Source organism: Vanessa atalanta, chromosome 5 (assembly GCF_905147765.1).
Source record: "Vanessa atalanta chromosome 5, ilVanAtal1.2, whole genome shotgun sequence".
Lineage (NCBI taxonomy): Eukaryota > Metazoa > Arthropoda > Insecta > Lepidoptera > Nymphalidae > Vanessa > Vanessa atalanta.
Genome location: NC_061875.1, coordinates 8790513 through 8808289, shown reverse-complemented (window position 1 = coordinate 8808289; position 17777 = coordinate 8790513). Strand labels below are relative to the sequence as shown.

Below are 17777 nucleotides of genomic sequence, written 5' to 3'. Positions count from 1 at the left end.
TGATATATTTATAACACGTTATGAATGAGCACGGAATGAGACTTGTTTAGCAGAGCGTTAGGAAAAGCGCGCGTCCAAGCGCGACCGTGCGTTGATCTCGCTGCGTGCGCGCTGACAATAAGGATTGCTGTGTTATCGGCTGTAAGATTTATGATAATATAATTAACGTTTTAATTTATACATTCTCTATTCCTTATTTTATTTCCTCAATTGTGTCACTAAAGCACAATGCTACGGGATATTGAAACGGATTAAAAAAGTTTTTTCTTAAAATATTCGTTTTATTTACAATAATAACAATTTAATTTGCTTATTTATTAATAGACTGAAAATAATTAAAAAATAAATAAAAACTTTAGCACTTATATATCAACGTTTTATCGCAGACGCGATTAATAATATAGGATTTTGGCACAACAACTTTAAATACCAAATACAAAATAATACTTAGAAATTAATGCTATAGGAGATAGTAAGATATATATATATTAACTTATTAATATATCTACAATACTAAGAAAATGCATGGTTTATGAATATTGCCTACCTAATCCTTAAAACTACTATGTGTAAAAATCGAGGACTCGCACAGAGAAGGGTTCCGTACCATCAAATGAAAAATTGGATAATTCTGTTCGGTAACAATAAATTTGTTGTAATTATCCTACACCAGTTTTTCCTATGTAATTTAAAAACTCATTCATTTTCTTACATAGATATAACGCCCTGATATTTGGATTAATTAGCATATTTATAAAGACATTAGACATTTGGTACGGAACCCTAAATTTAAGCTGAAATATTGCCTCTTCCTATAAATCTTCTATAATACTAACATTTGCCAGTTCTTTTACAATAGTTTTCGAATTCACTTTCAGTGTCATCTTCTTCGAAATCATCGCGGTACCTTTGTGGGGAGCGACTATCTGAAGGGTAAGGTCTCCTGGGTCTTTGGTTATGATAAGGAAAAGACGGTCTTCTATTTGGCACACGTCTCCTATTGCGATCTTGATATGTCATGCGTGATGGTCTTTTGGACGGAGTACGGGGTCGGTTACGAGAGCTGCAAATTTTAAATATAATTTATTTATTTGAAACCCCATCATTTATTCTATACATAATTAAATCGTGGATTAAATCTCCATAACTTGATGATCAATTAAACACTTGAAACATTAATGATTTATGAAAAAGCTGACCAATTCATTTAATATGCCAATACAAATGTGATGCTTACGTGCGACTAAATATTCAAATTTTACAATGTTTTTTTGTGAATATTTGCTTATAATCTTTGATGAACTTTCTAATTCTAAAATCCTATACATTAATAGAACATAAATATTAAGTATTTCTAAAAAATATTTTATTTGTGTGTGTTTATTTTTTTAATTAATTTGTTGCTCAGCGGCGGACAAAAACATCGTGAAGATCTGAAAGTCTTGGATGAAATGCGCCACATGGGCTTCCACCAACACGCATTTATGCAACGCAATGAAAACAAGTTTGAAGTTATAGTTGCCTTCTCCTTAATAGGAAGAAGGTGAAGGTCATGAAGAGGCTAGGGAATAAAATATTGCATTTATACTCTGAATTTCGAAAATACCTTTTTGGACGTTTGTAAACAGGTCTCTTAGTGTCTGGTCGGGAATAATACTCGTCTTCTTCTGACTCCAAGTCATTATCGTCGTGAGGTTTCGTGTGGTGAAAGACGGGTCTTATTTGAGGAATGTGTACTGGATACGGTTTCATAACTGGCACTTGTACCTGTAAGTTATGTTTTAACAAAAAAGGTATAAAAAGTGTTTTTCGAGCAATTCAAATGTTACCGACATTATCTACTCCACTCCAATTTAGTTAACTTTAATTATTATCATCTATTAATTACAGATTATTACAATATTTATTCTGTACAAAATTTTGGTTTTACATAATCTCCTTTTTTTAGGCATAAGTGTTACTGACGAGGTCAGTGATGCCAAAGAAATTTAGCAATAAATTCCTAAGGCAAGAAGTTCTTTGAGTTTCTTAGGTTCCTCGACCTTATCAAACATATTGCAAAGATATTGATGATGACATGCCTGTCAACCGTTACTGATTATAATTAATCTTATCATTCTTGCAAATCTTAGTTACAGATATTGTTTTACTAAAACGGAAACAAAAACAATTTGTCATTTATTATCTGTATTAATAATGGTTTTACTAAAGATTTTATCATACCATATTTTTCTGTTTGTTTTTATCTATAATCAAAATATAAAAATATCAATGTTATATCCCTGCAGCCGACGGTATTAAGACAACCTGACCTACATTTCATAGAAGCAAAAAAATAAAATTATAATTTTTGTGTTACAGAATTAATAAGCATAATATGAAAAAGTGATGATTTTGCAACTACATGATTGTGCTCCGAAAATATTATACTGGTTCTGTGCTTGTGATTGTGAAACATTTTATTTACATAAACGACTACAACTTAAAAACATTTATTTACTTTCATTAATTATTTGTTCATATTTACGATTAAAATCGTATTTTATTACAGTATGTTAGTAATGATAAAAATATCTAAAAAAGACCAATACATAAAAACACACCTGTTTTTCAACAGGTACAGGAACTAGCTTCTCTATGGGATAAGGAACCTTTTTGATGACCGGATACGGCACTGGCTTCTCGATAGGCACGGTTATCTCCCTTACAACCGGCACAGCGACCGGTTTTGGTATGGGAATTTTTACCGGGTAAGGCTGCGGCACCGGCACGATTACCGGACGCGGCACATCTATCTGTAAGTCGATTATTAAAGAAAACTAAGTGTGCGATAGAACCAAAACCACCAAAACGAACCAAATTTATAATTGCATAATTTGAAATGTGAAAATGTTTAAACGTGCTTTTGCATGCAATTTTAAATACCATAATCAACGAATTATGTAATTATGCAATATACACCTATATAGGTATGTACATTATGCTTATAAATATATACAAGCAAAACCGTCGGCAGACGTTGTTGGCCAGATATTATATACTAATGAATTCCTTCTCCGAAACGCATTGCATCATTTGATATAAGTTTTATGTACATCGGCTTAGTATTTATTCAGTTACAACACAAAAAAACGTTTGCAGATTATTATTAATAATACAGAGAAATCATTAAATTAATTTAAAACGAATTAAACTGTTTGACGATAAAATAACTGAAGGTACCCAACAGATATCTAATACGTCAATAAATCAAACGTCAACAACGTTAAATAATATGACTGAGGTAACTTGGAGTAAAAAATAAAAGATTTGACTCATTATTTTCTCCAAATGTAGTGTAATATTTTTTTCGGATAATTTTCAAATTTAACGGGGAATATTCCATTTGTACACTTGTAATTTTACAACGTTTAGGCTAGGTAAGGTTTAAATTTAACTATTGTAATTAAATAATTGTATTGTAATTAAACTTATAAATTTTCATTTATATTATATCTCCATATTTTATCTTACAACAAACAACCCATATTTATAATTATATCAGTTAAACGATATTTAAATTGATTATTAATATTAAATAAAAAAAAAACAAACACGAGAAACAAAATGCGCGCAAAACAATCATCGAAGCATTTGCCTTACTTTTACTGCAAACGCTATAAAAAGTAATATTATGTGGGAAGTCTGTGAATAGGAAAAAATATGTGTTATAAAAGAGAATTTATCTTTATATTCAATTAAGCTTTTATTATTTGTTTAATAGCCTTATAAATATGACAGTATTGAAGAATTAAAAAGTTCTTTATGGTAACGTATTACGTTAGTGGTAACTAATTGAATACGAATACTATTCTATACTGATATTATAAATGCGAAAGTAACTCTCTGTTAGTCTGTATATCTGATACATTTTCACGGTTAAACTACTTCACTGAATTTGGTGAATTTAGGTATGGATACTTTGTTATACCTAAAACCAACAACCGCCCCCGAAAACACCGACGAAGCCGCGGACAAAAACTGGTCTTTTTCAGTCATCAATCTTGTTTTCTTTTGCTATTTTAATGTTATAACATAAATTATCACACGGCTCATGAAAGTTTTGTATATAATAACCTTATGATATCTCTTAAACACATACAAAACTTGTTTATATGGAACCAATAATATTATTTAATTTGTAATAAAAAGGACCTGTAGTGGGCAGGTAGAAACATGTACCTACATAGAAACATAATACTAATCAAAAGTAGATCATGGTGTTTAATTTCACGTTTCACCTACTAAACGTGTAATTATATAGGCGAATCATCTTACTGACCACGAGCTAACGAAGAAAATAGTGCGCGACGCGAGAAGTCTGCCTACACGATCCGCATTCCGTGATCCGTTTTTTTATTATTAATTACATAAATGATGATCAGGCAATTGAAGGATTCCAAGCCAGTGCACACAATAAATTTTACATTCCACTAAATCTTCTATATTACTTACCGAGTAAGGCCTAGGAAGAGGTACGTGGATAGGCTTTGTTTCCGATGCATACGTTTCATATTCACGATTAGAGTCTCTAAGCTTCGATTTCAAGTAGTTTTGCCGCCATTTTTGAACTAGTTTTTTGTAATCTATATCTTCAGCAAAATCGTTATAGCTTGGCTTGAACGTCGGTAAATAAGAGGGATGTGAGGTATCATGATTTCTTAGCCCTAGCAAATCTTCTTCGGATTTAAATCTAGTGTTAAAAATATTTTTTGTCCAATCTAATTGTTCTTTGTCATCATTATCTTTATACAATTTGTATGTGTTGGGAAATGAAAAATCATTCAATTTACTATCAAAGTACTTTCCGTTTTTTACGTTTTGATGTCTTTTTGGAATGTGTACTATCTCATCATTTATATCATCCTTGTATACGGGAGTTTTGGGGTGGTTTTTATACGAGGAAAAATCTGTTGTCTTAAAAATATTTCCCCAGTGGGAAGTAGTACTAGGAATCGCAGAATACAAGTTTTTGAAAGAATTTAAGTAATCTTCTGAAGGTTTATACTTATCATTGTAACTGTTTGAAACTATGCCATGGTTTTCAATTTCAAAAGGAGAGTTGATGCCTTGTGTATGTTTCAATGCAGAAAAATCTTTATCGGGAAACTGATAGCCTATGTAATCCGAATTACTACTTGCTGGAGCAATTTCATCAATGCTGCTATTGAACGGCCTCTTTGGCGCACTATTATCAAATCTAAAACTCGTTGTACTATAATTTGTAGAATAATCATATCCTTTGGTTGGATTTCTGGATTTTTTACCATCATTATTATTGTTATTTAAATTCCAGGGCTTATTCTTGATTTTATCCTTAAACTCACTTTTATTTCTATTGTTTTTAAAATTGATTTTAATATCGGGCACATCTTCACTTGCAAAATAATTAGGTTCCGAAATTTCACTCTTTGTTTTTTCATCTTTGTAATTAAGTTTGTTTTTTAGTAGTTGCTCTTCTTTGAGTTCCGATTTGGTATAACTTTTATAAGGACTTAAATTTGTATCAACATTGTTATGTAAATCTAAATTAAAAGGCTTTTGATTAGATTCTTGGAAATTAGTATCGACACTGGTGGGATAGTAATTTTTAAAATGAGTAAAATCTACTACCTTTGGAAATTTCAGTGATGATGAACTTTGAGGCGATGGCATTAAATATTTATCATTATTCGTGGACTGAGACATTGATGGTAAATTGGGATAATTTGTGTTGAGGTTTTTAAAAACCACATCATTGTTTATAGTAGGTGAAATGCTTCCATATACATTATATTCTGTATGATTAAAATTATCAAAATTTTTATTTTTACCCCTCGAGCTAATCTTCGTTCCATAAATAGGAGAATTATTACTATCGGCATTTAGATATACCTCTTTTGTTTCTTCGTTTTGATTTTGATCACCACTATCATCCTGGTTTTGAGACGTAAAAACATTTTGTGATCCAAATTGATAGGGCTGTCCACTTGCTTGGTATCCGTCACTACTAATACTAAAAGAACCTACGTCCGGCTGAGGATCATAGTAAGTACCCAATCCTGTAGACTCTAAAGCCGATGGAAATGCCGGTGCATATAATCGCGTCGAAGATTCCTGTTTATTGTTTGTCAGGTAATTAGCATAGTCGGGAGAACTTGGAACAAACCCGTCATAAGATCCGACATCATTAAAGCCAAACGTAGAGTACGTTAGCACATTCGGCTGCGGGGTTGACTCCGCGGCGTCATTGTTAATGCGTTTCTTTTTTGATTTCTTTCCATCGGTGTTCTGTAGTATGATTAGTGTAATTAGAGTAACCCAAATAAACTTGGTGTACATATCGATCACTGGTACCGTAACCGCGCAAATAGCATTGTCCGAAAGCGTGGACAGTAGAAGGTGTCCGAGTAGCGACTGAACTAATAGAACGCTGAACGGTCTCGATCCGTGCCTGGGGTGTAGAGCTCGTAACTAATAACGTGACTCTCCGGTTGTCCTACGAAAACGAAAGCGTTTACGCTTCGTGAACCCGGCAAATTTCCCCCGATCATTATCATTGTTTGCTAATAGCGTTGAATTAATTTCAATAATTCATGAAATTATTATGTGTCATTAATTTTTCGCGATATGTCGTGCCTTCCTGCACACAGAAATAACAACAATAAATTATAATTGACATAACACTATTCGTTTTTCCGCAATATATATTTGATTACTATGATTAATCCAAGGTTCATTAAAATTTGATTTAGATTTTTTTTTAAATTATATAATTCCTCTAAGGGCTTTATAATTCCTTATTAATTCCGACATTGATTAACTTTTCGTCTCGCCATTACATTAATAGACACTAAACATTTTTTGTGATAGCATAATATCAAACTGAACACCTAGATGATTTACTACGTAGTTATTTTTATTTATTTATCTTAATAACAACTTTCATATATTAAATCTTTTTTTTGTAGATCAATTATCTGAAAACCACATCTAACAACTATAATTATAAAAGTTTCTGGGAAAGGTAAATACAAAAGGCGAAAATGCTAAAACTCATTTATTATTCTATGTAAACGATCAAACTTTGATACATTTTCATTGTAAACTTTATGAAGAATTAAATCACTTAAATACTAGATTAGTCACATAATATCAAACTTAAAATGGCCACGACACACAGCTTTCAAGCCGAAGCTACCTCTTCATATTACGAAGACGATCTTTGTACTAAGTCATTCTAATATAAATAATAAACATTAAATTTGACAAAACATAAATTTATAAGGGGGAGTGAAAGAATAACGAGTGGACTTGTTTTCAATTTCATATTTCAGTGAGAGACATCATCCTATTTATAAATACACTTCAATAATATAACCTCCTGAAAATAAATAACAATCAATCATAGGCACAATGGGGAGAAACATTTTATTTTCGTATAAAACATTACATCAAAACATTAATCTTGTATTACTTTCTTACATTAATTCAAGCCAATATGCAGGAGCGAGAAACCTGATTCAAAGTTTTATGGTTACCAACATTTTTAAAATTATAAGATTTATTGATAAAGTATTGGTTGTTTAATGTTGTGTCGATTTGCCGTAATTGGTTGAAAAAAATGATTATAATCTAGAATGAAAACTATTTGATGTTATAGTTACTATTTTAAATGTATTCAGAGATTCTATAATTCATTACATATTTATAAAATATTCATATATTTAGGATGTTCGAAGCAGATACTGCAATCTCGTTATTGAAAATATTTCATGTTCAAACAAAAAGTAATTAAAAAAAAAAAGAAATAGACATTGATCAGAAACAAATATAAAATGTTCAAAATACTAACCACAAGTCGAGCAAATGTACGAAATACTAAACGAAAAACGTACCGTAAAATATGGGAATGCAGCGTCCGCTTGGAACGAGTTCGTATTGCTTTTCATGAGAACCGCTACCTACTATTAGAAGTTTTACACAAATATGCTCTATAGGTATTACATAAAAATACAAAAATATTTCTCATTTCTATCACTTTCATGAACACTTCGATATAAATTATTAACTGGACAACTATTTGGTACATGGGAAAGATAACATTTATTAAAATTGGTATGGGAATAATTCTGTGTAGAAGGTAATTTTACTAATTTTCATAAGAACTCTACTTTTATTAATAAATATGATATAATCAATTTTATTTTTAAATCTTCAAGCCTAAGCCGTAATGTATCAACATCTACCTACTCTATACGTTTTAGTCAAAAATAGTGAAAATTTATAATGACGATATTACCTATATATGTATAGTGATGAAGACCTACAGAATCATAAATGTGCCTTACGAGAATAGTGAACGCTTATAGATGAGTACCACGATGAAATGTTAGTATTGCCACGTTAAAAAGTTTAGAAAAATATTTTGTCTCTTGTTGAAGACGACGATACCCTTATTGTTACAGCTCACGCAGTCGTTTCCTCAGTCAATGGTTTGTTATTAACATAATACATCAATACACGTCAAATTAAATCTTTAACACCGTAACTACATTTTTTAAACAAAAAAATATATTCAATCGATTAAAAATGTATACCAAAACGAAACAAAATGTATAATAATAGTTATCAATTAATTTCTACGGAATAAAACTATCTATATAAAAAGTTTATTTTTGTGACACTTTTAGTGACTTAGTTTCAATGACAAACAATAAACACCATATTCCTATCTAACTATACAATCATTAAAATTATAAACAAACAATTACAAGCTTTGCAATCAAAGCATAGGCCATCGGCCTACAATCTCGCGCGTCTTACATCATTCTTCGAAACCCAAAACCGTTACAAGTCGAAAATATTTATGACAGATGCTTTTCATTGCGCTTCGTCATACTAGCGACATCTGTGTATCTTTATAGAGATTAGTAAATATGGCGTGTCGAATTTTAGCTACGATGACACGTGATGGCGCTGCAATCGATGATAGGAAATTTCGACCACAAATACAAAATTATAAGATTCGTGATGAATCATTATTCAAGAATCATTTTCATTAGAAATGTTTCGGAATCAAATATATGATTATGATTTGCGATTTATTTGGAACGTGAAACGCAAGTTAATGCGCCGATGCGGCGGGAGATGGCGTCGGGGCGGCGTGTCGCAGGCGAGCGCGCACTTCTTGTAGCGTGGGATTTGTACCGGCTTCTATTTCTTCCGTGTTCTGTTCAGCCTGTTCGAGACGCCTCGCTCTTTCTGCGATTGCTCGTTCTAGTTCTGAAATAAAAATGGTGATATCACCGTCATGAATCACTACCAGCACGCTTAGCACTAAAAACACATTTAACGATTACCATACTTTTAATTTGTCCATATAGATACCAAAGCAATATTAAAATAAATATGCAAATATGTATTTTGTATTTAGAACGTTAACATCTGTAATTAGCAAAGCGAGCGATAATTAAAACGCTACAAGGTCTACCTTGCAAGCACTTGCATTTTTAACCTTCGGTTTAATTGTTGGAGATAGCATAAATTATTTTAAATTATATATACAAAGAAAATTACGTTACAAAAAGAATATAAATAGACTATTCTATTTTAAATTTTTTAACGACATAAAATCGAGTGTTGGAAAAACCCATTTATTAAATTTGATTGACTTTTATGTCACATGAATAAATTAATTTCAAATAAGAACTGAAAAATATATCTCAACTGTAAATTAACGTTTTATTAACGGCACGCTATAATGAGAGTATTTTGTTGGCCTTGAAAGCTTGAGGTTAGCTTAAATCTGCATAGAATATATCTTCTATCTATATATGATCCGTTGGCTACAAAAAAAAAATAACAAATTCGAATTTAAGCGCAATAATTACCTCTTTAAGTTTAATAGCAATATATTTTTTAATATATATTTATTATAACATAAATAGGCGGACAGACAAATAGGCCACTTGTGTTTCACCAATACCTATAGACTTTGCTTGGTGCCTTAAGAAATGTTAACCCTTCCTTACATCGCTAATGTGCAACCAACTTTGGGAATTTAATTTACAAAATTTCTTCACATTCTATTTCCAAGGGTAAGTTAAAACCATCTTTATATGGGTGCACATCAAAGACAACGATACCAAGTTTTAATGGATAAAAAGATTGATATGTTATTTTGTGTATAGGTGCTTCTATTAATAGCATTAAAAAAAAAAGTTGCTTAGGAAATAGTTAAAAACCACATTTGAACCTTCCAATCGAACCTACATTAATAATATTATTCTATAATAATAATAATAATAATTTGTTTACTAACTAATGGCTGAAATTAAGTGAAGTCTTTCGTAAAGACAATGTAACACGGGGAGATCTAACTTACATCACTACAAATATATTAAAAAATAAAACAACAGACGTTGTATTTTCGAAAACGAACAGCTCATTACAGTTCTAAGTATTATCTTTAAAAGATAGAGTTTATAGGTAATTTGTATCTCAAGCAAATTGCACAGGTGCACTTGCCGGCTTTCAATGCAATTTATATATTATCTGTGCTAATTTCTCTGACAATTGGCCAATCGAAAGATAGGAACGAGTTAGCAAATAGCAATTTCACTTTCATCCAAGCGTGGTCATTGACGTCTAGGGCCATGGTCAATCAAGGGAAATCCTAACTTTAACCTTAATTCGTTATAAAATATCTTTATTTTTAAACATGTACGACGTTATAATTTAACGATTTCACTTATTGAATTAATGATAATTATCTAAATATAATCTAAATTGTTACCTACTACTTTGATTATGATGTATGTCAAACAATATAAAAGATAAGTCTATATTTTTTTTATTATAAATTATTTGATGTTAAACAGTCCTTAATTAAATATTTATTTTATAAGTTTTTTGTACCTAATACAAAAGACAAATAACTAACTACACTACACACAATTCATTTAAAACTGAAACACAAAAACGAAATATTACAAACAATTAAAAACACTTTAAAAACATATACTTAGGAAGGAATTCGTGACCCTATAAAATATTGAAAAAAAAATAGTTTTTATTAAGTTTCGAAGGTCAAGTGTAAATATTATAATGAATGACAACCCTAAATATAATGATTGACGGGGTGAACGTCCGATGCACCTGCACCAAACAACCGGATAGCGGCCGCCAAATATGCGGGAAAAAAATGATACCCACGGGTTGTGCGGTGAAATATTAAGCTGTCAAACTAGTCCTGGCACTCTCAACGTATATACAAAACAAAACCTCTAAATTTTTCACGGACGCCGCTTACATTCAAATTTCAGAGCAATAAACGGCTTAAATTATGTATTAAAAATAAGCTATGGAATAGAGGAATGGGTGTTTTTTAATTATGTTTTATTATTTTATTTATTATCTCGAAAAAGCAAAGATGCAACACACCACAAATCCATGTCTACAAGTATTTTGTTCTTAAATTCACCAAACTCCTTTCGCAAAATGTTTGGGATTTCGTAAGAACAGTTTCGTATCGTAAGGAAAAAAATAAATTTCGTTATTTCCATAAATATGTATCTCTTAATATCTTCGTTTATTATCGTGAAGGTATCTTGATATTTTCCGTATCAATTTTGTGTATTTCAAAACATTGTCAAAACTTTAAAATATATTATGTAATCTTTTTAATTACTATTAGGACACAAAAATAAATTGCTGCTATAAATTTAATAGATGCGTATCTTGACGGGTTACGAAGTTATCTTAAGAAACATTCGAAGAATCCTAGACATAAATTATGACACAATTTATTATTAAACGTATACTTCTTTACTTTTTGCGATAGTATTTTATGACTGACAGGTTTACAGTTTTATTATAAAGAGACTGCAAAATTTGCTCTTCATTATACGGTATAGGAAACGCAATTCAACCGGATAAAGCGCTCGCAAAACTCGGTCGCTCCTATCAAATTTCACATATCGAAATACTATGCCAGGGCTGTGTGGGTTCACAACGAAAGCCGGGTGGAGTTTGCACTAAATGGTAGAACATTTTAAACGATAAAAATAAGCGAACTTAATCTTCTATAAGACGTATAACATTTATTAACTCTAGTCTAGTCTATATATTATCGGTACGTTTATTTATATACATAATTAATTATGTATATAGAAATAAACGTACTGTTATTATTAGTATTATATCAATTATATAGGTATGCTTTTAACACGCCACATACATCACTTATTTTTTAATTTTTTTAGGAATCATTAAAGAATATTTCTTATTTATTGTGGAAAAAGATCTTACTTATACTTAATATATAATTTAAAAAATATGTCGTAAATTTTTAAGCAATTCATGTTATGATGTCTTAGCGAATTTGTTACGAAATACGCCATGCTAAAGGTTACAGTTACGTTTCGACTTCCTTTAAACATTACAACATTAGTAAGTAAATGAACGCTTGCTTTTATAACAGACAAGTTTAGGCCTTTGATTTATATGTCTAAACTTGGTAGGCAAATGGAACTTGAGTTATTATAAACATGATATTTATACAATAATACGTAACTAGTATTTGGACAGGAAAAGGAAAAGAAAAAATTAAAAATTAAAGGAAAACATATACATTTGAATGTTTCGAACGTTTTTTTATGTTCGAAACATTCAAAACAAAAGGAAACCGCTCGATCCACAGAAATAATACTAAACTAATTTCTCGTTGACTATTTGCATAATTAAGCAACGAGATATGAGAAGGACAATCGCAAATATTAGTACATTTATTCGTAGTGATTATGAACGAAACATCGTTAAAAATGTCTTGCACTTAATAAGGTCGAATTGTGACTGCAAGCGATACGAGTAGCAATTATTTTTACATTTTCAAAACCTATTCCATTGTAATATTTCATAATTATTTACAACACTAGAATACTTTACGCGAACTTATTAGAACAAACGAATGTGTACTACAAGGGGCGGACTTAGCTAATTAACCATACGCCTTCCAGACGCCATCATATATTGTCAAGATAACTTTGTAACAAATTTCATTGTGTTAACTAAATCAATATTTTTTGTTTTAATTGTGAACACTGTAGTACAATATAATTTTCACGAGCCGTGAAATCGTGACGTCTTATCTACAATGACTTCATGGAGATAAGACTAATTGTTATTCCATTATTATTAGTGAAGCAGCAAAAAGCGGATTAATCTACGAAATTTCAGCAAACTACTACCAATTGACGTATTTTAAGTTTAGGAACAAAAAACACGACTTGGAACTATTTGTAAAAATGCTTACTGAATTTAAAATATGTAAAGAAACGTTTGTTGCTTAAAGGTTATTATACAATTAGTAAGCTCTTGGATAGTACAACTCGGGAAAACCACGACCGCCTCCTGGCGTTTCCTTTGTTATATTGAAAATCGTAAGCAATTATAGAGCATAACAAAAAAAAACAGCTGAGTTGCTTTAGTCGGTTCTTCTCAGGTACATTTGAACAGATGGTAGTTTTTAATTCCACTATCAAAAAATAAATGTTTTTATATAGAATAAGTAGTAATATTTCTTGAAATAAAACTAGTTTTTTAACGGATTTAATCGCGTATATTAATTATTTTATTTTAACATCCCGACGTTTCGAGCACTTTGCAGTGTTCGTGGTCACGGGCAGACATAAAATAATTAATATACGCGATTAAATCCGTTAAAAAACTAGTTTTATTTCAATGTGTAATAATCGCGAAAATCTAAGACAACATTAGTAATATTTCTTACAAAGCCAATGTCTACGGACGCTGGTGGCCACGTACCATCAGTTGGCCCATTTGCCCGTCCAACTACCTATATTACTAAAAAAATACAATATCATTATGATGCAATTAATATCGCTCACAAATGATTACCTGGAGTTTCTTTGTGATCCTTTACTTGATTCATGAGCTGCTTCTCTTTATGTTTCGAAAGCGCCTTTTGAAGTTCGCTCTTTTGATTGAGAACATTTTTACCTCTGTAACAGATAAAAATTTTTATTCAGTTTATTCATTTTGAAATATACGTTCGATTTGTTAATTTTTGCATTAAAATCATATTTCTCAAATATATATATAAATGTGTGTGTTAGGCATATAGTTTTTTATAGAACTAAAGATTTAATTATATAGGTAATTTGATTTTAATGATTGTTATTTATAAACATTGTGGTGATCTAAACGAATACGTGTTAGAGTGGCGTAATATGATATAGACAGTCAACAACAGACTCGAGGTGATTGCGTACAATCTTATCAAACGTATTTTTCGCTACCATATAAGGCAATGTCGACTTTAAACGATAAGAATGCTAGGGCACAGAAATTTGTACCAAATTTCAATTTTCGTACGATAATGACCCTGAATATATGTAGTAGTAATCGTTGTTTCGGTTCTTACTCACTTGGGCTGTATTTTAGATATACCCCGAGAATATCATCGATCTTTTATCAACACGAAATATAATATGTTAAAACTCAAAATATTTTTGAGCTCAAAAAGAAATTCCAATAACTTCCGATTACTTAAGATTGAGTCTGAATTTCTGGTGAAAGCAAATCGACCCAACTCATCGATTCAGTAATTTCAGATTATGCCGATTACAGACAACTCCGAGGTCAGTCATTATGATGATATATATTTGGAAAATAATTGATTATGAATGATTTTATATTTACTTTTGATCAATCAATTACTTATGTGTTTGCTTAGTGAACACTCTCATACAGTTCTGTTAATAGTGTCCATATAATTTCGCAAATGTTACGTAAGAGGAGACACGAAGGATATTGATGCGTGCGGTCGTTATCGATTCATCCAACCGATATCAAGATTCGAGAATAGTTACCCAGTTGTCTGTGCCAGTTTATCTTTGATATCAGATTCTCGACTCGGGGAATGATTATTATGATTTTCATTTCATGATTAGTGAGATAGTGTATTGATAACCAAAACTAGATGTCTTTTTAAGTTTTATTTATTAATTTAACAATTTTACAACTTTATTGAAAATCAGAACCGATTAATACCCTATTCCATTCGAAGGAGTAAAGATAAACAAACCTTAGATTTACTAATTCCATGTGAAATTACCATTACAAATTACCTTCATATATGTTTATCTATACATATAATAAATTTGGAGTGTCTGTTTGTAATATTAAAATAACCCATTTTTACTAAATGCATATGTATGTATACACGATACATAAACCAAAATAACATTTTTTACAATTTTTGTCTGTCTGTCTGTCTGTTTGTTCCGGCTAATCTCTGGAACGGCTCAACCGATTTCAACGGGACTTTCACTGGCAGATAGCGGATGTAATAAGGAATAACTTAGGCTACTTTTACTTTAGAATTATATATAGAATAAAATAAAATCACGCAACAATATCCAAATAACTTAAATTCAAACAACGCGCACGAAGTCGCGGTCACAGCTAGTTTATAATACAACACTACTCTACTCAACTACTTATATTCACTTTATATTACTTTCAAAGATCAAATAACAGCTTCCTACATAATACATTCAAAATGCAATTTTTCGCGTATTCATAATGTATAATATCATAGATTATTCAAGGTCTCGACCATTGATATCGCGTAAATTCCATATCAAATGTTGTATCTGTCTTCACCTAATCATCTTGTGGTTGAAATAGTAGCTATACCAACAAGTTAGAAATATGCGACCTTTTTTGTTTCTCGTTAAAAAAATACACGTCGCAATTACAGGTTTTATATTATTTCAGCTATTCGATTCTAGCCGTTTGTTTAAGTTTTGACAGTTAGTGACTGATAGCCTCGAGACGGCGTCTTGTCTTATCAAACCGTCAAACAAAACACGCATAGAATTACACACGTAATTGAATGACAAATTATTTCACACAAATGACACTGTATTTTTTATTCAACTGCAATTCCTTCATAGCTTTCCCACGCGTACTACCTGCATGTGTGGACTATTTAGGAGAGTGACGTCAGTAGTTGGATTGTTTTGTTGCACAGCTGTACCAATGGGGACGTGGATTGGATAAATATTAGGATTATTTTAAGTAACTTCGACGATCAATTTGTTTGTACCATGTCTTAAAAAGAAATGGGAAAATTTAATCTAAATATGAATAATATTAATTATTATATATACTTCCTCAAAATATTATATTCAATGCCATATCAATCGTTTATTTGTTGTTAGTAAATTTTATTAAATTACATTTAGGAAATATGCTCATTGCTTACTAGCGGTGACGCGAAGATTCGTCCGCGTTACGTTTCATTTTGGTACACATGTTGAGTGGTACTAGGTACCTATTTGCTAACTATTCGCTGAATGATTGACGTCACTACTATACTCATACCATAGTTATATAGCATATAAATATTTCTAAATAAAGGGGCTACCTAATACATAGCAAAGCCCCTTAATACATATAAATATTCTGTAATAGGTCCCGTAATTTTTCTTGCTGTCTGAAATATGTATATCGAAAAACACCTTCAACAATTTCGCTTTTATAATTATATTTAAGTATCTACAGATTTAATCAGATATTTATTTATAAAATACCTTCAAGGATTTGAAAGCAATTTTTGTTACCTGTTGTTTCTTTTTTTAGAACATAGCACGTCTAGATTATATTACCACAAGTATTTCGATACTATTCTCAAAAAAATTAACTTAATAAGTTAACGGTGTAATAGAAAGCTCATTGGAAATAAATCATTGAAAAGCAAATAGTATAAAAACTAGGTTATTATTTTTGACATTTAACTAAAATATTTAAGCAATATGAATTCTTCAAAAGTGTAAACCTAGCCTAATATTTATATTATTGTACGAACACAAAAACGTAACGTATCATATTATAATATACACACATAGTGAAGGTTGAATTATGTCTAAATTCGTAATGACGATTCAATGCAAATAAGTCGGCATTATAATAAGTCCGTTTATAAAACACTGGCAGAGTGTTTACCATTACTTTTCAGTAATCTCGGTGATTCAGCGCCACCCAGAGGATAACTAAAAGCGTCAATGCCAAATAACTAACACCGGCTGTTTATTTTAGAAGCACGTTCGTATTTCCATAATAGCAAACCCACACCAGGTTTGCAACTAACTAAATGAGTTAGTGAAATTCTAGCGCTAATCGCTTGTAATTATTTATACGCTGTGAAGAAATTAATTCAAGCCGTTCCTGAGCTCAATTTTGTGTATGAAATATAGATCTGACGAGTACTGAAATGAAATTTCCACGCCATTACCAGTTTCATCAACAGGATTCAATTTCAGCTAATTGCAAACGACTTTACGGAACATCGCTGCCTATATTAGGATCTCTCGCAGCTTTAATGCAGCTTGTATTCGAACACTGAATATAGGCCGACTGAAACATATATCGTGAACTAAATCTAGAAGTTAATCAGCGTATTCTCTGAAGCAAGAAACTAGTATTGCTATCATAAATATGTCCCGTACAGCAGCTTGCGTACACATCGAAATAAGGAAATGTCGTTTGATTTTACGGTACCAACATTTGCGGTGTAATACTTCATAAAGTACGGAAATGGAACTTTATATATATATAACAGAATTAAACAATATTATAAAAAAATTAGAACAACGAAAAGAGTATCAAAAAATACATCTCCTTAAGATAATCATGAAAAAGGACATAATTATGAAAGAATATTTAATTTA

General features: G+C 31.0%; 2 protein-coding genes across 2 annotated transcripts in view; both read right to left on the bottom strand.

Annotated features, from left to right (window-relative positions):
• Positions 1–488: 488 nt before the first annotated feature.
• On the bottom strand, positions 489–7970 carry LOC125064367 (putative uncharacterized protein DDB_G0282133). The gene is made up of 5 exons (XM_047671354.1): positions 7917–7970; positions 4495–6492; positions 2604–2795; positions 1607–1767; positions 489–1063 (listed from the first exon to the last, which is right to left on the bottom strand). The coding sequence occupies exons 1-5, from the start codon at positions 7968–7970 to the stop codon at positions 832–834; spliced, it is 2637 nt and encodes an 878-aa protein (XP_047527310.1). The 3' UTR covers positions 489–831.
• The window catches only part of LOC125064173 (protein FAM107B), a 30309-nt gene continuing 19597 nt past the window's right edge, over positions 7066–17777 (bottom strand). Inside the window, exons 3-4 of the mRNA XM_047671085.1 lie at positions 13939–14042; positions 7066–9303 (exon numbers count right to left, since the gene is read on the bottom strand). Of these exons, the coding sequence (XP_047527041.1) occupies positions 9146–9303; positions 13939–14042 (262 nt within the window). The 3' untranslated portion in view covers positions 7066–9145. The remainder of the gene's footprint in view (positions 9304–13938; positions 14043–17777) is intronic.

Excerpts from the sequence above, each read along its gene's own strand:
- LOC125064367 (XM_047671354.1), bottom strand. The coding sequence starts at position 7,970 with ATGAAAAGCAATACGAACTCGTTCCAAGCGGACGCTGCATTCCCATAT. Across the intron at positions 6,493-7,916 it reads CTGCATTCCCATATTTTACG|TTACGAGCTCTACACCCCAG; the intron begins GTACGTTTTTCG and ends TCACGTTATTAG. Across the intron at positions 1,064-1,606 it reads GTTTACAAACGTCCAAAAAG|CTCTCGTAACCGACCCCGTA; the intron begins GTATTTTCGAAA and ends TAAAATTTGCAG.